General features: G+C 37.7%; 1 protein-coding gene across 1 annotated transcript in view; it reads right to left on the reverse strand.

The window, feature by feature from the left end:
• Positions 1–6,618: 6,618 nt before the first annotated feature.
• The window catches only part of LOC107665294 (intersectin-2-like), a 41,788-nt gene continuing 24,182 nt past the window's right edge, over positions 6,619–24,224 (reverse strand). The window contains exons 9-38 of the mRNA XM_016456123.1: positions 23,960–24,097; positions 23,786–23,874; positions 22,974–23,269; positions 21,813–21,950; positions 21,519–21,659; positions 20,830–20,914; positions 20,540–20,679; positions 18,691–18,854; positions 17,887–18,134; positions 16,677–16,798; positions 16,429–16,592; positions 15,217–15,289; positions 14,913–15,091; positions 14,425–14,480; positions 14,132–14,298; positions 13,833–13,866; positions 13,610–13,731; positions 13,315–13,411; positions 13,006–13,197; positions 11,320–11,441; positions 11,087–11,193; positions 10,321–10,504; positions 9,893–9,991; positions 9,070–9,237; positions 8,728–8,937; positions 8,484–8,605; positions 8,203–8,285; positions 8,037–8,120; positions 6,931–7,104; positions 6,619–6,844 (exon numbers count right to left, since the gene is read on the reverse strand). Of these exons, the coding sequence (XP_016311609.1) occupies positions 6,687–6,844; positions 6,931–7,104; positions 8,037–8,120; positions 8,203–8,285; positions 8,484–8,605; positions 8,728–8,937; positions 9,070–9,237; positions 9,893–9,991; positions 10,321–10,504; positions 11,087–11,193; positions 11,320–11,441; positions 13,006–13,197; positions 13,315–13,411; positions 13,610–13,731; positions 13,833–13,866; positions 14,132–14,298; positions 14,425–14,480; positions 14,913–15,091; positions 15,217–15,289; positions 16,429–16,592; positions 16,677–16,798; positions 17,887–18,134; positions 18,691–18,854; positions 20,540–20,679; positions 20,830–20,914; positions 21,519–21,659; positions 21,813–21,950; positions 22,974–23,269; positions 23,786–23,874; positions 23,960–24,097 (4,156 nt within the window). The 3' untranslated portion in view covers positions 6,619–6,686. The remainder of the gene's footprint in view (positions 6,845–6,930; positions 7,105–8,036; positions 8,121–8,202; positions 8,286–8,483; positions 8,606–8,727; positions 8,938–9,069; positions 9,238–9,892; positions 9,992–10,320; positions 10,505–11,086; positions 11,194–11,319; positions 11,442–13,005; positions 13,198–13,314; positions 13,412–13,609; positions 13,732–13,832; positions 13,867–14,131; positions 14,299–14,424; positions 14,481–14,912; positions 15,092–15,216; positions 15,290–16,428; positions 16,593–16,676; positions 16,799–17,886; positions 18,135–18,690; positions 18,855–20,539; positions 20,680–20,829; positions 20,915–21,518; positions 21,660–21,812; positions 21,951–22,973; positions 23,270–23,785; positions 23,875–23,959; positions 24,098–24,224) is intronic.

A 24,224-nucleotide genomic window follows, 5' to 3' on the forward strand; every position in this document is an offset into this window, starting at 1 on the left:
TGCTTTGTTTATCAGCTCGCGCACATCAGCTATACAGGCGTTAATACTGAATGTTTAACATTATATTCATTGCATACATATACTTCGTAGTAGACATCCTTAACTCCTTTCTGCTGTCTGTTGTTCTGTTGTTGGTGTTTCTTTGTTTGAATATGGCGCTTATCACATGCTGTGTGGTATCGGCGTTTGGTATCAGGGCATTTTAACGAGTACGAGTACAGGAGACCAGTATCGGGCCCGATACCAATACCAGTATATATAAAAGAAGATTATCGTGCATTCCTGGTCTCCTCACTCCTCGTCTTAGGCTAAATTGTGACGCATATCATCCAGGTGGATGCTGCACACTGGTGGTGGTTGAGGAGTGACCCCCCCCCCACACACACACACACACACACATTGGTGGTGGTTGAGGAGTGACCCTGGCAGTGTGTCGAGCCCTTTGTACCTTCCTGCCAGATCTGAAAGGACACCATGTTCTAGTCTCGGACAGCATGACGGTGGTGTCCTACATAAATCGCCAGGGCGAGCTTACTTCGAGGCGTCTCTTCTTCCTAGCTGATCCCACAGGTAATCAGGCGAATCAGGGAACACAAACACAAAGTTCTCCTAGTAGCCCCGCTCTGGAAGAACCAGCTCTGGCTCTCGGAGCTGTCGCAGCTTCTCACAGCTGCCCTATGGCCCATTCCCCTGAGATGGGACCTCCTCTCTCAGGCGAACAAAACAATCTTGCACCCCCAGTCCGAGCTGTGGGCTCTGCACCTTTGGCCTCTCGATGGGAGCCTACAGACCTTCCCGAGAGTGTCTTAAACACTATTTCACAGGCTAGAGCCCCATCTACGAGACGGCTCTACGCCTTTAAATGGTCGGTCTTCTCCACCTGGTGTACCAACCGTGGCAGAGACCCAATCTCCTGCGACATATCAGTGATATTCTCCTTCCTCCAAGAGTTGTTGGAAAATGGAAGTTCCCCTTCCACACTCAAGGTCTACGTAGCAGCTATAGCAGCTTCTCACATTCCTATAACCAGCCAGTCGGTGGGCAGGAACAACTTAGTTTTTCGCTTTCTGAAAGGGTCTAGGAGGCTGAATTCGCCTCGCCCCCTTACTATCCCTTCATGGGATCTGCCCACAGTTGAGGGCTTTCAGGAGTCCCCCCTTCAAGCCGCTACAATCAACCTACCTCCGGCCCCTGTCGCTGAAGACTGCCCTGTTGCTAGCCTTAGCATCGGTCAACCGAGTAGGAGACTTGCAGGCGCTCTCTGTGAGCCCTGCCTGCCTTGAGTTCAGGCCCAGCGACTCCAAGTTTGTCCTGAAGCCAAGGCATGGGTATATATCTAAAGTGCTCTCCACCCCATTTAGAGCACAGGTAATAACTCTATCGGCACTTCCTCCCTCGGAGGATGACCAAGAGTTGAACTTTCTCTGTCATGTCAGGGCTCTGAGAATTTACATTGAGCGTTCCGCCCCGTTTAGGCAGTCAGAACAACTCTTTGTTGGCTTCGGTGGCTGCGCCAAGGGGCTTCCGGTCATGAAGCAGAGACAAAGCAATGCCCCATAGGAGTAAGGGCCCACTCCACTAGAGGCATAGCCTTGTTCTGTGCTTGGTCTAGTGGTGTGTCCATCGCAGAAATCTGTGCAGCGGCCAGCTGGGCCTTGCCGTCCACCTTTGCCAGGTTCTATAATCTGGACGTCCCGGCCTTACAAGCCCGGGTCCTTTTTGCATAGTGGGCATACACCTGCCAAGGGCAGAACCAGTTCTTAGGCTTTGCCTTATTCCTGTACGCTCTTGGCCCTCCCTGAGTGCTGAGGCTATGTGGAGTCTTCCCTGGAACGATTACTCAAGGCCGGGTTGACCTAGATGAGTTTGGCCCTCTTGCCTCCTGCAGAGTTTGCCCTGCTGAATACTTGGACCCTCTGAGCCCCTTTGGGTGCTTACGGCGAGTTAATATTGGTCGTTCCTCTAGCATAGCATGGCGGGATTGTACTGGTTCCCCATAGCGTCTTAGCTATGCAGTACGAGTAAAGTATCAATAGGGAACGTACTCGGTTACTAACGTAACCTCGGTTCCCTGAGATACGGGAATGAGTACTGTGTAACTAGCCGTGCTATGTAGCTGCACTACTCAGTGTCGTCGCTTCAGTCGAAGTAACCTGAGGATCCTATGGCGAAATGCCCACTTATATAGTTGGATGACCCCATCCATTTTAGCGGGCTTCATTGCCATAGGCTCGTGCAGCCCTGCTGCCGATCTATTGGTTCGTTTTTAATTCACTGCTCGAATCAATGGCCATGTAGTTACACTGTGTTATTGAAAAGGGCTTCAGTTATTGGAGAAAAAGGAATTTCCCCCATAGCGTCTTAGCGACGCACTCGTTCCCATATCTCAGGGAATTGAGGTTACGTTAATAACAGAGTACGTTATGGTTACCACAAATTAATCATGGTTTTGCTACACTAACCATAGTTTAACCATGGTATTTGTAGTAAAACTGTGGTTATACAAATGGTAATCAATACGCCAAAAAACATGGTTACTACACTTCTACTGTAGTAAAACCATGGTTAATTTTCGTAAGGGTTGTTGATGAAAACATTCATTAGGGCCTTATTGACATCGGTTTGTATGGACACACGGTTCTTCCATTACTGAGAATGGTGCTTGTTATACAATTAAAGTGCAATAAATAATGAGGTATACAGTAGGGGTGTAACGGTTCTCGCTAAAAAAAAAAAATCGAACCGTACCGTTCTCCACCCACGGTTCGGCACGCACTTGCACCGCGGTTCAACTTAAATCTGGCAACGTATCTGTAATATGTTAGAAATAACAACACGCAAAACAGACAGAGTTCGGCTAATGTATGTTTCAGTCGATGGATACGCATTCTGGCTTCCCAATACATTATAACAACAGCGATGAAAAAAAAAAACACATGGACAATACAGTTACTGCGCGCTGTGAGAAGATTTGTGCGCCCTTATCCGAAGCACCAAACCCGCATCTCAGAGAGCGCGCAAAATTTAACTCTCTTTCAAGACTAGTGCTTAAATGGACAAATTCACAAAAAAATATGTTAACATGTCTTGGTGAGTTTCCTGGCAGACAGAGTCGCTGAACGTACAGATCAGTGTACTGGATCCGTGCATTGTTTTAAAGTTTTTAATGTTAATCAAACAACAAAAGACACTCACTGCTCTTGATTTAATAGCTTTTGTAACTTTATTAAGAATTAATCTTTAATTTATACAGTCAAATATGCAATGTTATTTTACATTCGATTATTTTATTCAATTTCTGTACCTAAAAATGTTAGACCTACCTAAAAAACCTGAAAAGCACCGTTTATTTTATTTGTATATTTGTCTATTGTATTTATTTGTGCTGTTGCTTGTAGTTAGATTATTTGTTCTTGTTTTCTTTATTTTTATTTGACCGTATACAGTAGTCAACATTTGAAGTGGATCAAAACCTTTCATCAAAGTTGTCCTAAAACCAAAAACCAAAATGTGTTCTTGTCTTAGGACAACTTTGATTAACTTTTTTGATCCACTTCAAATGTTGACTACTGTAGTCCTTTTTTCTCTAACATACCAAAACGTGACTCTAAAAGCGTGATACAAACCGCGAACTGGGAGTAATCAGAGTAATTTGAACCGTTACACCCCTATACAGTATGTCATGTGTCTAGTGCTTATTGAACAATACATATTAATATCCAGAAACTGTAAGGTGATCAGATTTTGACAAACAAATGCAGTTAGAGCCATACTTATCTGAAAATAAATTAACAATTAAGAATAGTTCACTCTGCAGAATCGTTTTGGGTCCCACTTTTTTGCCTATTTGTTTTGTTTTGTTTTTTTATTATATGAATTAAAATGAAAATAAATTTAAAGAGAAAATATCAAAACAAACAAAAAAATAGAAAAAAGTTATTTTATGATAAGAATCGTAAACATTCTGTTTTTATTTTTGTCTTTGGTGTACAGTATATGATTTGTACTCAAACCTATAATCTATTCCTATAGATGTTTATACAATTATGCATTAAACAAATAACGAAATAAAGAACAAACACCACACAAACTTTCAACATCCATCATCAACAATTCAAATGTGCAACATCCATATCCAGTCTGTTCATAAAGCCAAATGCTGTTATTAAAATCATCAATGGAAAACCGTAAGCCATATTATACATTCTTAAAGCATTTATAAATCTTCCCTAAATTTGTACAATTAGGAATTTAAAGCATAATTTGTGTTCCGTTACACAATTTCAGATAACATTATATATCATATGGTCTTTATATAATTAAATATATTACAGTGTTTTTAAAAGTGTTTCAGTATTTAACAATAAAGCGATTAAAGGGATAGTTCACCCAAAAATTAAAATTCTTTCATTAATTACTCACCCTCATGTCGTTCCAAACCCGTAAGACCTTCGTTTATCTTCGGAACACAAATTAAGGTATTTTTGATGAAATGTGAGAGCTCTCTGTCAGGGTTGGGGATGAAGGATGGAGCGAGGACTCAATCAATTTCGTCGGCCACCTCTGGGGGCGCAGCAGCCTCTTCTACCACCACTGCGGGCACTGCAACCTCATCAGGCACCGCTGGGGGGTGCTGCAGCCTCGTCGGCCGCCTCTAGGGGCGCTACAGCCTCTTCAGCCGCCTCTAGGGGTAGTGAGGCGGACCCATTCTTCCTCCTACCCCTCCGTCTACGAGACCGAGGTGCTGCAGTCTCCTCGGCCACCTCTGAGGGCGCTGCAACCTCTTCGGCCACCTCTGGGTGCGCTGCAGCCTCTTCGGCCACCTCTGGGGGCGCTGCAGATTCCTCGGCAGTCGCTGGGGGCTTTCCCCCAAGCATAAACAACGCTGATTACGCAGATTACGTTCAAGCGCACGCTTTGTCCTCCGAACATAAACAACGCTGATTACGTTGATTACGTTCTTGGGTACTCTCCAAAATGGCGGAAGACATAATTCGGGGGAGAAGAATTGTTAAATAAATTGTTATTTTTATTTTCTTTGCGCTCAAAAAGTATTCTCGTAGCTTTGCCGATGTCCTTACTACGTTTCTGGACTGGGAACATTACAGTTGTGTTGCTGTCTATGCAGGGTCAGAAAGCTCTCACATTTAATCAAAAATATCTTAATTTGTGTTCCGAAGATGAACGAAGGTCTTACGGGGTTGGAACAACATGAGGGTGATTAATTAATGACAGAATTTTCATTTTGGGGTGAACTAACCCTTTAAACATGCGCTGAGGCTCCAGGAACAGGTTCAGGATGCTCATGTATGATTGACTTAGTGGAATCTACAAATTACTGAATTTCAGCAATTTGTGTGACATCTCATTCATTTATTTATACATAGGAAGCTACAGTACATAATGTGTTCAGATTAAAGGCAGTAAAGTCAAATAAAATCAGGTAAAGGCTGCCAGTGACTGATAATGCTGAGCAGTGTATTTCAGAGTCTCAACTCTATTGTAGCAATCTTTGGCTTTTAAAGAATGAAAGGAACAGTAAGGCACATTTAACAGGCCAGAAAACCAAATCAAAGGAATTTTGTTTGAAGGAAACAGCCGAAACATAGAATTATGTTTAGATTACTAATGCACTTTAAAAATGTAAAAATTTCAAACCAGTTCCTATCCCAACCAAATCATTATGTTATTACCCAATATTCCCCATTATACAACTTCAAGCATGTGTGAGAGTAAATATGAGACTACCAGCCTCTATTTTACTGCATGTAAACATCTGTTAAGCGGTTCACCTTTTTTCAAAAGTGTACAGGGTCATTCCTATACTTTTAAAAATGAACACTAATAAACTTCTGTTAAAGGGGTCATAGGATGCTACATGCACTTTTACAAGTTGTTTGAACTGAAATGTGTGTTGGCAGTGTGTGTACACAACCATCCTATAATGATAAAAATCCACCCAGTGGATTTTTTTTTAATCTCGTTAAATGTTTTCCCCTTTCTCAAATCGAGCCGATCTGAGATGCCTGTCTGTATGACGTCATACAGACAGGCCTCTCCCACGATAGTTTGATTGACAGTAGCGTTTCAGCACAGACTGGACTGGTGTCTTACCTTAGACCCGCCCTGAGTGAGCTGTCATCAGTCCGCCATTGCTTCACCGCTGGAGCAGATGTAGAAAAGAATGACTCCTAACAAGCGATTGAGGTGGTCTGTTGTTAGATGTAATAATGAACATAGCAGTCGTCGTTTACTCCCGACATCTGAGCCGCTGAACTAGTAGTGAATTACATTGTTTCTGAAGGGAATGCGCCCCCGATCTACATAAATGCGTCTATGTTCGCACGAATCATTCATGATCCAGCCTCATCTACAGAAGTAGTATAATGTTTTGTAATGAATCTTTGCAAATCGCCTTTCCTAATAATGTGCTAATTAGGAAGTTTCACGATGAATGCGGCTAAAGCAAACAGTCTCTCTGAGAGCAGCTCGGAAGAGAGGGGCGGGGTCAGCAGAGCTCATTAACATTTAAAGGAAAATGCTACAAAAATGGCTTGATCTGAAAAGAGCTGTTTTTGACAGGGTAAAAAGGTGTTTTTTCATATCAACTTGTGGAAAATGGGCATCCTATGACCCCTTTAAAAGATCTGGTTAATTTTGTAGTGCTAATGAATCAGATGTGGAGTTCACAGGTGAGGTGTTTGATCATAGAGCTGCAGGTCAAGCCGCACTTTGACCTCTCCAGTTGGAACTTCATGAAGCAGCAGACGCCATACCAACGGACCTTTACCTTCTTGATCCTTCTTTATTGTTGCTACAGGAACTTCAGTACGACCTAGAAAATCTGTATTGAAAGCACAATCCTGTTAAAAAATACATATGTTTTTGTGTATGTATATTTTGTGTGTGTGGTGCCATGTAGAATCCCACCGTCGGGAGAGAACTGGTCCCTCTCAAAGATGGTGAGGCAGAGGACGTCCTGATACAGGTCTTTGATGAAAAAGTGGCAGTTGAAGTTCCATTTGGGATTGAGTGTGTCGGGCTGATGGCGGGATGTGTAGCACTGTGCGCCCATGGTTAGCTCACAGTATGGGTTACTTTTTCCTGTAAACACACACATCATTTCCTACTCAGTATTTTTGTCTTGTTCTCCAGTATTAATATCTAAACATCCTTAATATTAGATGTATTTAATACAAGAGCAAAAACAATGGCGTATATAAATAGCTAGCTAGCAAATAGTCAGCAATGCCAATGTCATGGGTTTGATTCTCAAAGAATGGAGGAAATGAGCAAATATATACCTTTAATGCAATTTAAGTCACTCTGGATTAAATGTATATGCCAACATGTATAAAGGTAAGATATTAGGGCTTATTTTCAGAGAAATTTAGTGTTAGTTTATACTTAAAATAACAATGGAAATACTCATTTTGATATGATTCTTATTCAATTGGAACAAACTGAAAAAAAAAAACTAAAATACATTCATTTTTGATACACAGTATATTATAAGATAATAGTAATAATTTAAGCAAAATTTAAAAATAGGAAATATACATCTTATTTCTGAGAAATAGTGAGGTTTATGCATAAAATAATAATGAAAATATTCAGTTTGATATAAATCTCAATCAGTTGGAACAAACTGCAATACAATTGACTCCAAAACTTAAAAAAAAAAATATAGATATTTTAATTTTAGTTTTTGCTATATGGTATATTCTAAAACTTGAAACCTTTACAATACATATGCATTGATGATGAAAAGGACACTAGATATTAAAATTGTGCTTTGAAATGTAGCACCATTAAAACATTTTAAATTAATGCCAGTTAAAATAATAAAAATAAAACTCCATAACTGAAACTAGAAAACGCAAAAATAATAGTGAAAATTAAACTGAATTAAAATTACAAACTTTTTTTTTTTACATAAAAAAAACTATAATAACCCTGAGGTCAGTGATTAATGAAGTGACTCTGGGATGTTTGTGTGAATAGAGCCCAGACAGATTGTGTATGTTTCTTCTAACCATTTGGTTTGCAGGGCTTCAACTCTGTTGCCTCCAGGACCGTTACTAACAGTCGCCCGATTCCACTGTTCTTCTGCGAGCGAGCTAAACAACATACACAGGCTTTCATCAGTAAAGCTGCATTCAATCACATTGACTCTGACTCTTAATACTCCTCACTCAATACCTTGGTATGCCTTCTCTCTTTTCAGCTTCTCAGTCTCTATGAAGTGGTCAGATGCCACTTTGATCTTCTGCACCCATGTAGTCCTAATTTATCAAGAAAGTGATCAATACTGTTGTACAACAGACACTCACTGTAATAAATTTTTGCTTTATACTCTATACCGAACGTTGGATAGCCTTTAATAGCCTCATTTAAAGTTCAGTGGATCATGTGTGTGTGTGATTGCAACTTTAGGCCTGTATCTGAGCGTTTTAGTTTGAATGTGTGTATAGTATGTGTACCTCTCATTAATGGTGTCAGCCTTGAGAGTGTAAACACGGTCAATGTGTGAGATGTGAAAAACTGGATCATCACTGGAAGGGTCAGAGGGCATTTTGACCAAGACCTCATTCAGAAACACTGGCTAAAATAAGAGAGACATTGTTAAGAGAGGGACATTTTACAAAGTGTTTAACACAAAACAATGTAATCCAGCTACATACAAGCTCTTGATGGACACCGGTATAACCAGTCATGCTGCTTTACCGTTTTATACATCTTGTACTGTGCATTTGAGTTTGGATTGAAGAGTTTGTCAGGCCCAGATGAGAACTGTTTTGAGGTGTAGGTGAGGAGCAGGAAGTCGTTAAACAGGAAGGCCCAAAGCTCCTTGCTGCTCTTGGTCTTATGTAGTTTGCCGCTGTGCAGCAGTTTACGAGGGCCCAGGCAATTCGTCAGAGAGTTAAAAACGAGGTGCTAAAATGAGAATATTACAAAAAAAAACATTTTCATAAATACCATAACACATAATAAAAGCTGTTGTTTTACACTTAGAGGTCATTACGTAGCACCAAAAGGTCAGCAGCAGCTCTCCTTCAGTGATCTCACCTCAATGACTCCATCACACAGCACATGGTTCTGGATCCATTCCAGCCGATCAGAGTTTTCTTTCTCCCTCACGCCCTCGTTCACCTGTGAGCACAACTCCTCGGCCTGCTCCAGTGCCGCCTGCAGGTTTGCGTGATCTGCATGAGATGGAGGGGTATTCTCCAGAATCTACAACCATCAGATTTCAGAAACAACAAACAAATGATTTACTTGAGTAAACATCATAAATAATATGGCTGATTATTTATTTTATTTTAAAATGTTTTATTCATATTCTTAGTAATTTTTCCATTCTATCGAACGTTAATAATAATAATTATAACAAAAATGCAATAACACTGTATTAGTGTTGTATGTTGTGGTACAGTACTGTGCAAAAGCACATTAGTATTGTCACCCAAAAAAATGGTTTTAAGGCAGTTATTTATATCTTTTGCTGTAGTGTGTTTTAGTATTTCCATTCCAGATATTCTTTTTGCCATTATTTGTAATAATCCAGTGAGATTTTTGTATGCACAAGTCTGACAACAGCCAGTATGCTCCACACAGAGATCTGATCTCACTATCATGGAGTCAGTATGGAGTCATATTACATGAAGAAACTGAGACAGACTGAATCCAGCAGAACTGTGGCAACGTCTTCAAGATGCTTGAATATATTTCCTTATATATTTTTTTTGTTCTTTCATAATTTTATTTTTTTATTCTTTAATTTTTAATTTCCTTCCTATTTCCTCTAATTTTCAATAACAGATATTAATTCTCCTATCATTCTTTTGTTAAATGTTCCATAGTTGAGGACTGTAGGAGAAGCTTCTCGTACGTTCTTGATCAGCAGTGGGTAGCGTGTGATTCTCTGCATTGGTTTCAGGAGGAAGCTGGACAGTGGCATTCCTTTACAGCGGTAATTACTGGCAATTTTCTACGAAGAAGATAAACACAGAAGGAAGAGAATCTAATTAATGTCTTTTCTCTCGACAGTTAATTCATCCATAATATTCCAAGAGAGAGTAGTAAGCGACTGCACCATCTTGTGGACTACTGTGTAAAATGTTCTAAACAACTAGTTTTGCTTCAGGACACTGATCAAGCAGCAGCAACCCAACACTAAACCAAATTTGTTTATTGTGAAAAAAGGTTTGTGCGCTGTAACTGAATAATACAGACCAGTGCTAATGCGATACCTGTCTGAAAGCAGTAGAATGCAAAATATTGTGCAGTTTTTATTAGAAAGTAAGGAACTCCATTTACCTTCAGGAAGAGTTTGAAGTCAGGTGATTTGTCTGTTTTCTGTTGCAGCAGAGCCGCAGCATTGAGCTGGCAGCTGCAGAAGCGAATATAGGCCTGCATGTGAGAGAGCTCTGAGGACAGGATATCACCCACCACCTGCACCGGCATCCGCTCTCCAGCCATCTTCTTACAGACACGCAGAGCTCTGAAAAACACACAGGATATCATCTGGTATATGCATATATGTTATATGTATGCTAGCAACACAATTTTTAAAATGTATAAACTTAGTGAGACTTTGTTTTCATTAAAAGAAAATGTATATGAAAAGAAATAAATATTGTATCAACTAGTTAAAAAAAAAAAAACAAGGAATAAAATAAATGACTGCCATTAATAATAAACCATATATAAACCATTAAAATATTGAAGAATTAAAAAAAGTTTTTAATTCCATCACTCACATTTAATATTAATAATAGTTAAAATTACTTCTCATATTTTAAGAGCCATTCAGTTACCTTATATTACCTTGAACAAATCTACTCATATATAACAGTTCTCTATTTTAATTCTTTCATTTGCATCCACTGGTTGCTAGTTGATAGTCCCAAGTGTATGGGGTAAAATAAATGGTTTTCCAGAAGCCTTTAACCCACTAATGCAAACTTCAAATAGAACTGGAACATGAATTAATATTGGACTAAAAAAATTTAAACCAAACACTGAATGTCCACCAGACACCACTTGCAATTGCCCAGACAGGATGCAGTCAGCATTGACTCACTTTAGGAGTTTGGTGCTGCACATGATCAGTTCCCGCCAGTTCACAAAGATCATGCTCATCTCAGCCTCCGTCAGCCGCCCTGACTCTGCCATTGGTTTATAGAAAACCTGAATTTCCACACACACACACCGGAACCAAATTAAGATATTTATGTAACTTAGAGTCCAAACAAATAGCATTACTTTCCAAATGCAGATTTATCATGAATATTGTTGAAGTGGCTGTTGGTTCACCTCCAGTGCCAGTTCCAGGTCCTCCAGATAGGACTCCTCTGTCTGAATGAGCTCATGGATGTAGCCTTGCCTCTTCCTCTCTTCAGTGCACATAGACTCTAAACTGAGCAGATCAGCACACCCTACACACACATGCCACATGCCACACATGCACATGCACTCATCAGTGATCACATCACAACAGCATCTCACAATTAAAAACTTTATTTGTGAAATTCTGCGTCATATAATTGTGAATACTTTCCATACAAAAATGCATCCAGAGCAAAGTTATGACATTCAGAATTAACTCTCTAAAATATCTAAAGTCACGACTGTTAGCTGGCTGCATAGCTGGTCAAGTGTGAGGGCAACACGTGTTGCTGGTCATCAGTTCCTTTGACTACAATTAAACACACAGACTAACAATCCTGTGATATACAACTATATGATTGTGCTGATGAACAGTGCTGATTAAAGGGTAGTTTACTTTAAAGGGGCCATATATGTTTGATTACTCAATTGTTTTACCCTGTGGTCCATCTATAATGTTAGTTAAGGTTCTTGTGCCAATATTTTGTTTTTCTTAGCCAAGTTTTTCATTTTAAAGTTTAACAAGCTGTTTTAGTTGCTACCAAATACCATCTTAAGCTACTGATGCAAGAAATAGTTCTCTGGCGCATTTGCTGTTGGCGTTCAAAAAAATCTAAATTAAAATGAAAATAAAAAAGACTACAATTAAAAAAAAAAATTCACAATTTATTAGTTGTTCTGTCTTACTTCACCAGGACTGGGCAGATCAAGTTACTGAACACTGAATAGATAAATTTAGTCAATTTACTGAATAGTCAATGAATAGTCATTTTATTCAGGTTATAATTACAACAGGTTTTTCAGGTTATAATGAGCCATTTTAATGAGCCAAGTCATTTTTTTTTTTCATTTATTTGTTTGCTTGTTTGTTTGTTTTTTGGGACTGGACAGGAAGTTTAGAGTTGACATATATACTGACAATACTGACAAAATATTTAAGAAGCCCCTTTAATTAATGTCACTTCATAAAATGAACAGAGAAAAAAAGCAAGTGATAACTTTTCCCCATTAAACATTTACTGATTACAGTAAGAAAAATATGTCCTAAAGCCAGTGGACGTCAATTGATGCGTTCATTTGCGATTTAAGCAAAGTCTAAACAGAAATAGTTGAAGGGGAGGGGTTAAATCCAAAAAATCTAGTCAGTCTTGAGTCTTGAGGCTGCTTTCTGGACCAGAGCAGTGTTCTGATTGGTCCAGAAAAGAGTGGAGGAACAGGAAGGAGGAGCCAGAGCTACCATCCTACAATAAAACAGATGAGGCGATTGACGTGGAAAAAGGGTGGAAGGGAGGAGATAAGGGCAGAGGAGAGAATGAATAATGAAGGGATGGGTAGAGAATATATATTAGAAATAGTTTAAAGAAAGAAAGAAAGAAAGAAAGGCCATGGCCAAAAAGTCTGTCCTTTTCTGTCCATCATAAAAAGTTAAAACCACAGCTGTGTAAATGTGTTTGTTCATCAACATCTTATTTACTCTTTTTTAAAAGGTTATTTCAAACCCAATTAATTCAATCTATTTTGATTTATATTTTCCCCACCCTTGCCTTATAAACGAACAACTCTGAACTTTGATGTGGAAACAGGAACTGATAAAGTAACTCTCATAGTACTTACATTGCTGGCTGGGATCACATTCTGTGGTCATCTTCACATAATTAGTTGGAAACAGCCCTACGACCCCAGCGACCTCTCCTTTCCACCAGTCAGGGTTGTCCTTGTTGAATACGGTGATCAGCTGACCTTTTTGGAAGCTCATTTCATCCTTATTGGCTGCTTTGTAGTCATACATTGCAATAACCTGACACACTACAGGGGGAAGGGGAAAAAATGGAGAATGGATGGATAGAGCAGAATGGAACAGATGAGGGAAAACAACATACACGCAACCACATACAAAAGAGTGTGAATGAAAGAGTGTCTCACATGGTTGAGATGCAGGAGTTATTTTGCCGCTGTTGGCCTCCAGTAATCTGGCATTAGAGGAGTGGAACCAGCCCTTTTTACGCTTTTTACCCCGTGCCTACAAACACACACGTTATTTGTTTTTTAAAAGCTGGTGACTTTCCACTGATTTCTATTGTTTTTATACTAAGCTATTAAAATTGTCACTTAATGTTTATGTATCTATGTAAACATTTTAATATGTATTTATATGCACAATATGCAAATGCTGTCCTGTGGTTAGGTAAAGTCTGGTTATGTGATATAGAGTACTAACCTGTAGTTCACCCAGCCACCAGCTGTTTGAGTTCTTATGCAGCACCACGATCAGCTGACCAGGTGTCAGACTCAATTGTTCTGGTGTTGTGGCAGCATTGGCCGTACTCACCTGAGCAATCTCTGAACACCAATAAAGATGGCAAATTAATAATGTCTAAAATGTGAAACAATCCGCCTTGATTTTTACTTCTATGTGATGGTACTCTGCTCTCAAATCTCACCTGGCTTTTTACCGGGAACTCCAGGATTGGCAGTCTAAAATGATAACACAGTGAGCACGTCATTATCAAAATGCATACCAACTTAAATGTCTCTGACATTTCTCTGCAAAAGAACATTAACTTTTAGAACATTATCTAGCATTAACATTATCATTAAAGTTTCAAATGAATAAAAAAATAAATAATAATTTAAAGTATTAAATAAAATGTCAGTATTAGGTCAGTAAGTGAATAAATAATTAATATTCATAAGGCAGCTATAAATACATAATAATATACAATTATCTGAATATGCATACATCAGGCTCTTTGGGTTTAACATAGTTGGAAGGAAAGAGGCCAGACTGGTCACCGATGCACCCTCTCCACCATTCTCCTTCCCGCTCTGTTACCAGGACAACATCCTCTGCACAGAATGTCAGGTCACCTGATTCCGGACTCTCATATGTGTACAGAGCCACATACTCTAATAAGATCAAATCAAATAAAAAACCATGAGAAAAACCTCTGAAATGATGAGTCAATTTAATGTCATAATATCTCGCCTGGATGACTACAGATGGTTCTATGAAAACATAAACAGACTCCTCACCCTCAAACAGACCAGAATCTGAAAGTTCAATCTCATCCACTGTAGAATATAACGGCCTAGAAGAGACATAAACAACATGAAAGGTTTAGGTTTCTAGCTTTTGCTGAAAGAAGAATATAGTAATACTACCATCTAAATTTATATTTAGAGAAATATTTATAAAATACTGAAACATAGTTTAATTAAATGTTACAATCATCCCTGCTGTATCTCAAATAAAAGCACATCTTAAAATAATGATAATGTATTTTTTAATACTTCTATATAATAAATAATAAACTAATATTTTTATTTTTATTTCACCTTTATATGGTACTAATACTTTAAGCTGTCTGGAGTAATAAAAGTCTGACCTATATTATAATGATATAAAAATGCGTTAAATACATAAAAAATACATAAAATAATCAGTTGTCTTTAATTATACTTTAATACTTATTTTATTAAGCATGTTTGTGAGGTTAAGTGAGAGGTATCCCATTTCTTACTCATTCTGTGTGTTATTGGTGGTAACCATGGAGACATATGAGCAAGGGAACCAGCCCCAGCTCTCGTTGAGTTCTCCATACCACCAGTTCTCCTGCTTCTCCAGAACCGTGATGATATCATCTTTAGAGAAGCCCAGGTGACTATCAGTCTTAGCGCTCCACTCACACAGAGCTACAGCCTACAGCACAATAAAAAACACATACATAAATGATGTGCAATGACAATGATTAGAGTAATATTCCTTTCAATGATCAAAAAAACAATGCTGAGATAGATGGTGTGTGTATATTCACACGTGCCAACCTGCGAGTGCTGTGTGTTTGAAGACACTGGTGTGTGTGTTGGAGTTGGTCCTTCAATGTCCACTCGAGGAATTCTGGGAAAAGAAGGATTTTAAATCATTTATTATTCATTCATCTAAAATAAACACATTAATCTTTTAAAATATGTGTGTAATTTTTTAACTGATAACACAACCCTAAAACAAATTTAAGTTTAAAGGGATAGTTCACCCAAAAATGAAAATTCTGTCATCATTTACTCACCCTCATGTCGTTCCAAACCTGTATGAGTTGCTTTCTTATGTTGAACACAAAAGAAGATATTTTGAAGATTGCTGGTAATCAAACAGTTGGTGGTTGCCATTGACTTCCATAGTATTGTAAGTCAATAAGTCAATGGCAACCACCAACTGTTTGATTACCAGCAATCTTCAAAATATCTTCTTTTGTGTTCAACATAAGAAAGCAACTCATACAGGTTTGGAACGACATGAGGGTGAGTAAATGATGACAGAATTTTCATTTTTGGGTGAACTCTCCCTTTAAGTTAATCTGTTAAAATAATTTCCCACCATCGCAATAGCGGTCGAAGATGTCACACCTACCGAACGTTGCTGAATCTCTGACGGAGGTCTTTCACACTCACTGAGTAAGAATAGAAGAGTGGTGGCAGACTAAACGACTGCATCTGACGTTTCTTCCTGTATTTCTGACACATACTGGAACGCCACATTTTGGCAGCTTACAAATGTGAAGCTCATTAAAACAGTATGTGTGTATATAATATATCATTCATAATTTCATTCATTTCAGTAAATTACTTTAAACTACTTATATGATTAATCGGCTCATTACTCATTTTTATGGATGTCTCTATGAGACATTTTTAGGGAATAGTGAAACGGTTTTAGTAAAAATATATTGCTATTTATTATTATATTTGGGCATATAACTGAAAATTATTCCATATTATTTTTTCCTTATTTATTTCCTTTAGTGTGGAAAAAACATTCCTTGGTTATTTTAACTTGTTTCTGTGTGTAATTTTAATAATAATAATAATAATTTTGAATCTGCTGGGCTACAACGAATGAAAGGTTGAAAAGGATGCTTTCTCTGATTAAAAAAAACACCCTTTTAAATATAATTTATATCACTAACAGGTTGAACAGTTTTGCCCTGTTATGCTATATCGCACAGCCTAGTTAATAATAGAGTCGTTTTAGTGCCATACCCAGGGTAGTTGGTAGAGGGCGCTTCGGATTGTGTAACGGCTGCGGTCAGTTCAGTCTGACTGTCTTTACAACATCTCTCAGCATAACTCTCTGGAAACCAGCCCCTGTTACCACGGTAGCTCCCATACAGCCAGCCGGTCTCCCTAACTGTTGATTCATCTACCTGTGGATCCACAGGAAGCCAAATTATATGTGTACTTGAAAATTACAAACTGCATGAGTGAATGTGTTTACTTATGTACAGTACCTCAATCAGACAGTCTGCCTCCAGTGTGAGCTCTTCAGAGTTGCGTGCTGTGAAGGGATAGAGAGCTCTGTAGGTGGTGAGGGCAGGACATGTATCTTCAGTAGTCACCACTGGCTGCAAGCCTGCAAAAAAAGAAACCTTAGAACCATATCACAACCATCTCACTACCATTCAGCAAAGGCAGCACATTTACAAATGCATATTTCAATATATAAAAACATTTTCATAACAGAAAGCCCACATCAGCAAACATCATTTTATATCGACTATCGCAGTAATTGTACTGCTCTCTGCACTTTCTGAGTGTAACAGACTATTTTGTTTTGTCTACAAAATGTATATATTTCTACATCATTAGTAGCAAGTAAAGAATGGAATTATTGTTCAATTCGTTTAAACTTCCAAACATGAATAAATCATTCAATTGAATCAAATCTTTTCAAATTAATTAATTTCTTGATACATTTTTAATAAACACCGTAATATTCCAATTATTCCATATATGTAATATTCCATTGTGAGTTACAGTAAATTTATTCACTTGAACCAGTTTACAAAACTGGTCTGAATGATTCAATCACATATCAGACTGTTTCAGTTCTCAAGTTCACTGAGAAGTCCATATTAAATCAATAAATAATGAATATGATTGCAGCCATCAACAGTTCTAATTTAATTACTTACATCTGAGTCTGTTTCGCAAACAAAATTGAATTCAGAAGACGAGCGCACAAGTTTTATGGAAAAGAGTGACCGGTAATTCAAATGTTTTCTTTTTGTGTTTCATGGAAGAAAGGAAGTTGACATTAGGGTGAGAAAATGATGACAAGATTTTCTATTTTGGGTAAATTACCATAAAGTAACATTATAATAAACATAATAAGGCATAATTTAAATAAGAATTAAGAGACAGAACACAGTATGAGTTTAGAGTATTATGTGAAATTAAAATATAAATACACATACACTGTATGAAAATGTTTAGCAGCCTATTACCTTCCTTCTCTCAAAACACTCACATTCTAGTGGAGTCTGTTATATTAACTCGGATAATTAATGGGAGGTAATTAAAGTGAATCATGAAGCCATGAGAGCAACGACACCCATTACAATGAATATAATGAAAACATCATATTCATTGCCAAGTGGATGAATACAAGCCATTTTTAAAGCACCTCACCCACTCACACACACACACACACACACTCACTTTTGTTCTCTGTGCTATTGTATGTCATGGAGGGCTGAGTGTGTACAGCCAGTTCATTCCTTTCTCTCTCTTCCCTTTCCTTCTCCCCCCTCTCTCTCTCCTCAGCCCTCCTCTTCTCCTCTTTCTCTCGTGCCTGCTCCTGGGCTTCCTGAAGTTGGGCTTCGGCTTGCCGCCGCTGTTCTTCCCTGAGTTTGGCTTCTCGCTCCTGGGCAAGCTTCCTCTGACGCTCCACTTCCTCCTGCTCCAGCTTCGCCTGTCTAATGTACACATGAGCAAAATGTTGAGTGGGTGTTTAATCTAGCCATTTTAGGGGGAATATTTGCTGAGAATAGAAATATGATACGGAAGAAAACGGTACAGAGAAACATGATTGATAAATTAACTAAAAATATTTTTTTTATAAACCTGAACCTAAATTGAACATAACTATAAAAACTATAATATATTTTACAAAACTATAAAATATTGACAGAAATTGACATGATTTTTTAAAGCCTATATGTCTCAATTATATAACACCTTAATATTTCCATATTTTTCATTTATGTGGGAACTCTGTAGATGGCTTGATAAATGTGTATATCTGTGTGTGTGAAATCAAAATTTTACCTGGCAGCCTCCTCCTCTTTCTTCCCCTTCCTCTCTTCCTCCTCCTCTTTCTTCCTCTTCCTCTCTTCCTCCTCTTTCTTCCTCTTCCTCTCCTCCTCCTCTTTCGTCCTCTTCCTCTCTTCCTCCTCTTTCTTCCTCTTCCTCTCTTCCTCCTCTTTCTTCCTCTTCCTCTCCTCCTCCTCTTTCGTCCTCTTCCTCTCTTCCTCCTCTTTCTTCCTCTTCCTCTCTTCCTCCTCTTTCTTCCTCTTCCTCTCCTCCTCTTCTTTCCTGTGTCTCTGTAGCTCTTTGAGTTTCTCAGATCTCACCCTCCTGAGCTGCTCTAGGACGTCCTGCTGCTGGCTCTGCCTCTGTCTCAACTCCTGCAGTGTTACCCACACAATTCTTCAACATACACATCATGTTTATAAAAACACTTAGAATAATATGGTGCAGGTTCAAATACATATGGTATTGCATTATGCTCAGCTTTACTGACTGCCGAAACTAACATAAATTACTACTACTGAAAAATACTGAGCTCCTATAAATGATCTGTTCCATTAATGTTATTTCATAAATATATAAATATTTAACCAGAAATGCAGTAAAACAGCAATATTATGAAATATTGTTACAATTTAAAATAAATGTTTTGTATTTTAATACATTTAAAAATGTCATGTATTCCTGTAATGGCAAAGATACATTTTTTATCAGTCGTCAGTGTTACATAATCCCTCAGAAATAATTCTAATATGCTGATTTGGTGCTCAAGAAACATATTTTATCATTATCAATGTTGAAAACAGTTGTGCTGCTTAACATTTTTGTGAAAACTGTGGTACATTTTTATCAGGATTCTTTGATCAATGGAAAGTTTAAAAGAACAGCATTTATTTGAAACAGATTTTTTTGTCTTTACTGTCACTTTTGATCAATTTAATGCACCCTTGCTGAATAAAAGTATTCATATCAAAATCTTACTGACCCAAATCTTATATAGAGAGAGAGAGAAATAAATATTATTCTGATAATAAATATTTTAGATAGCCCAGTTCTATAGGCCAATTAACTGTTTTCAAGCAAAAAATAAAAAATAAAATAACACGGGTCACAGATTTTCACTTCCAGCATCAAATTCTTAAGGATTGTTTAACTTTTTAGACCCTGGCTCTAAGTTTACTGCTGCTTACACATAAACTAGTTATAGAAAAAGAAATGTTTCAAACATTAAAAACAAAAATCTCAATACTTTTTTTAGTTAGTTTTTGGGCAGTGAGTAGAAACCTTTAGTGTACTTAATGGCATCATTATGAATTGATGAAATGGCACAGAGAGACACTAAGATGTTATGAGGTCAGACATTGAAGCTCATTTCAGTATAATATGGGTAAAGTGAGACTTCTTTCATGGAGAATAACTAGGGCGAAAGGTGAAATTAATGAAAGACAGGCAGATTTGAGATGAGTGAGAGTAAAAGAAAGATAAAGAGAGGTCAACCTTTATTAGAAGGAAGAGATTGGTTAAGCAGCTCAGCAAAGAGAGAAGTCCTTGAAGCACACAGTCATCCATTTCTACAAACTATAATGTCAGTCGGGGGAAAAGAGGAAGAGAAGAAAGAGGAGAAATACAGTGGGGGGGAAGAAAACGATAAAAGTGGGCTCAAAGAAAGAAAAAAGAAAGGCTTGGAGCAGAAAACATCAGACGTATACTGAACAATAGCTGAGTACTACATGTATAATGCTCGGGTTTCTGATCCGACCAGCCGGTGCAGTAAGTGTGTTAGTGATAGTGTTTGTGTGTTGAGTTTTCTTTAGTAGTGTGAACTGTGTGAATGTTAGTGTGTATGAAGTGCTCAATCCTCTGCCTTCAGGGCTGGGAGTTGAGCTGTAGGTTTTAATCACAGGAACATGGAGAACAAGTGAGTCCCTCACAGGGACATTAAGGTTTAAAATAAATTTGAAGAGAGCAAGCCCCCACCCAAAGTCCACATTAGCTTTAATCAAAACACGGCACTTAAAATGTTGTTGAGATTTACACTGGGAATGTAAGAGAAGCCGCTGACCTTGATTTCTCTGTTGTACTGCTCCATTTGTGAGAGTTTCGCAGTGGTCTCTTTCTCCAAAACATCCAGCTGCTCCTTCAGCTTCCGACAGCTCAGATCTTTCTCGCACACACTCTGTTTCACATCATTTATCAAAGGACCTGAAAGGGGAAGAAGAATGAGAGAAAGAAGGACATAAAAAACGTCAATACTCCCAGGCCTTGAATTCAGGAGGGATGAAATGGACACAAATGAAATCAGTCATCCATCCATTTATTCACTGATTGCTTCAGGTCTATGTGAGTGCTCACTTGAGTTGTTTTGGGAAAGATGTAGAATTCTCTCTGTCAGACGCTGCTTCTCAGGACCAAGACGACTCAACTGCCTCTGAATTTCCTGCAAAAACACATTCATATAGACTACTAATTCAAAAAAAAAATTCATCTTTTTGAAAGAAGTCTCTTATGCTCACCAAGGCTGCATTTACAGTATTTGTTAAAAAAAATACAGTAAAAATAGTAATATTGAGAAATTTACAATTGCAATTTGAATATATTTCAAAATGTAATTTATTCCTATGATGAAAAAGCTGAATTTTCAGCAGTCATTACTCCAGTCTTCAGTCTCACATAATCCTTCAAAAATCATTCTAATATGCTGATTTGGTGCTGAAAAAAACGTTATTGTTGAAAACAGTTGTGCTGCTTAATATTTTTGTGGACACCATGTTCTCTTTGAATCTTTTTCAGGATTCATTGATAAATAGAAAGTTCAAAAGAACAGCAGCTATTTGAAATATAATTTTTTTGTAACATTATAAATGTCTTCACTGTCATTTTTTTATAAATGTAATGCATCTTTGCTGAATAAAAATTCATTTCTTGAAAAAATTTGATTGATCCCAAACTTTTGCACAGCAGTGTACAACAATGATAAAATGAAAAGAAAGTAGAAAAAATAATTAATGCAATGCTATTCATGCAACAAAAACAAAACCTACCTCAAACTGTAACTGTAGGGAGTTGATATCTGTAATACGACTATCTCTCTTATGATTGATCAGGTCCAGCTCGGCCCTCTGGATGTGCCTCTTACTCTTGGCATCCCGCAGCCTATCGGAGATCTGCTTATGCTTGTTACCCTAGGAGATGAAAAGACTGAAATGTTTTTAAGTTGTAATATACTAAAACTATCAATCCCACAGAAAACAGCATGTACAGTATGAGACTGGATGGGGAACAGAACAGGTATACGGAAGGAGAAAAAAAATAGAAAGAAGAAATTGCAATCTGACCACTGCCTCCAGCTCCATCTCGAGACGCCTCTTCCTGTCCTTAAGTCTCTGTATGTCGCTCTGCTCTTTTTCTCTCTGTGTCTGAAGCTCCACTCGTTTACTCTTCTCCCATTCCATCTGCCTCTGTCGCTCCGCTTCCTGAGAGAGCGAAACATAGAAGGAGAGGTTAATCAACAGATATATGGTCTAACCACCAGGCATGACTATACTACGTAATTACGCTCCCATCATTTTTCCTAGGGCAAGGAGCCACTCCACTGGTACAGTATATATTACGGTTAACTCATGAGTTAATTAAATATATCTAATGCCATTAAATTTTTTAAAGCAATTAACCTATTTTCCTACTTTTACATAGTACAACAGTTTAATTCTGTTCTTTATGATTTCTAAAGACCACCAGGGCAGGAGTACAATACACACATTTTGCTTGTGTAATGAAATGCAGCATTAGAAAATTATTAAACTAAATACATTACAGTTATTCATAATTAATAATTGCAAGCTTTCCGATTTGTAATAATAATTCATTTAATTATTTAATTTAGGCACAATTTAATCAACCACTATATTCCTAACTTAATATTTCAACATTAACTTCATTACATTATTTATGTAAATGCAGTAAATTTTATTTACATATATAATATATATTATACAGTTATTATATTAAATACAAATATTAAACAATATTATATATTCAATATAAATTATTTTGTAGAACTATATATACACACACACACACATATATATGTGTGTGTGTGTGTGTGTGTGTGTGTGTGTGTGTATAGTTCTACAAAATAATTTATATTGAATATATAATATTGTTTAATATTTGTATTTAATTATACTGTATATATATATATGCACAAAAATAATATTTTTTATTTTGTATGTATTGTTTTGCACACTAAAGAAAATAAATAAATAAATAAAAACACTCATATTTAAAGATACTGGCACAACTCACCAAAAAATGTATTAGCTAAACCTTCAAGAGATAAATCATGATTTAGTTTTTTTGTTTTTTGTTCTTTTGACAGCCCCAGTGTATAAACAATTTATTCATAGAACATGAATAAATGTGTAAAAAACGTAGGGCTTTGCTGTAACATTCTAGTGGTCGTTCAACCTCTGTCTGCCCTTGCATGCTCCACTTGCCTCTCGTCGCTCTAATTCTTTCAGTCTTTCTTCTTCTCTCTGTCGCTCTAGCTCTTTCTGTCTCTCTATCCTCCTCTCCTCCTCCCTCTGTCTCCTCAGCTCCATCTCCCGGGCTTCTCTCTCCTTTCGTTCTATTTCCTCCCTCTCCTTCTGTTGTCTCCTCTCCTCCTCTCGTCTCGCCTCTTCTCTCCTCTTCTCCTCCTCTCTCTTTTGTTCCTCCTGCAGAGCCAGACGACGCTTTTCCAGCTCTGCATTTCCTCTCTGGAAATTCTCCTTTAGTTTATCCTCAAATGACGCTGACAGAGACAGACAGAAAGGTGAGGTAAGTGTCATCAAAGTCAACACGATAAAAACATTATAATACAGAACAGAAAAGTGTATATTAAAAAAATGTACTATATTATTTGAATACTAAATATTAAAAAAATTACTATATCATGAGGTTAATCTAAAGGATTTTATCTCAACCCAAACTCAAAAGAGACTGTTTAGCTGAATCAGCAATATTTGGAAGGATCATTTACAATACTGTACTGCATTGTGAGCATTAAGCATTGAATAGAACAGGTAAATACATTAATAAGGTACTAAATGCGTAGGTCAGGTTTAAAAGGCAACACACACTTTTGATTAATAACTGTATCTTTAAATTGGGCAATTCTGTGTATAGCTCCTATAGCATCACTAAAAAATAAAATATAAAAAAATATATCATATATATTATTCAGCATATAGGCAATATATTGGATGCCGATAATCTGTTGGCCACTAGTATGTATATTATATGTATATGTATATGCAAATGCCATTACTCTTGCTTTTCTGTGGATGTTCTGGCTCAATCAGCTCAGTGTTAATCAGAGGAACAGGTCCGTTCAGCAGGTCACATGACTTCGCTTGTCTGAAAACAAACACACACTCACAGAATAAACACAGTCTCCTCCATAACTTACTCATTCCAGCATGGGCAGGTCTGTGTGTCTTACCTGAGTGAAGGTGGCACAAGGTCAGGAGGTAGAGTCAGAGGTAAGGGCCGCCCAGTCTTGGCCATATCAACCAGGTGCATTGCTAGAATAAACTCTTCTGCTCTCAACTGTCCATCACGATCTACATCAGCAAGAGCCCTGAAGACAGATATATTCACATAATGTGCCCATGCATGCACACACATTTGCGATTAACCTGGAAGCATTTCAAATGTTTAATAGATGAATCAGTTCCTAATTATCCAACTGGCAGCTAAACAGCAGA

This window comes from Sinocyclocheilus anshuiensis, unplaced genomic scaffold, assembly GCF_001515605.1.
Source record: "Sinocyclocheilus anshuiensis isolate Anshui unplaced genomic scaffold, SAMN03320099.WGS_v1.1 scaffold199, whole genome shotgun sequence".
In the NCBI taxonomy this organism is placed as follows: Eukaryota; Metazoa; Chordata; class Actinopteri; order Cypriniformes; family Cyprinidae; genus Sinocyclocheilus; species Sinocyclocheilus anshuiensis.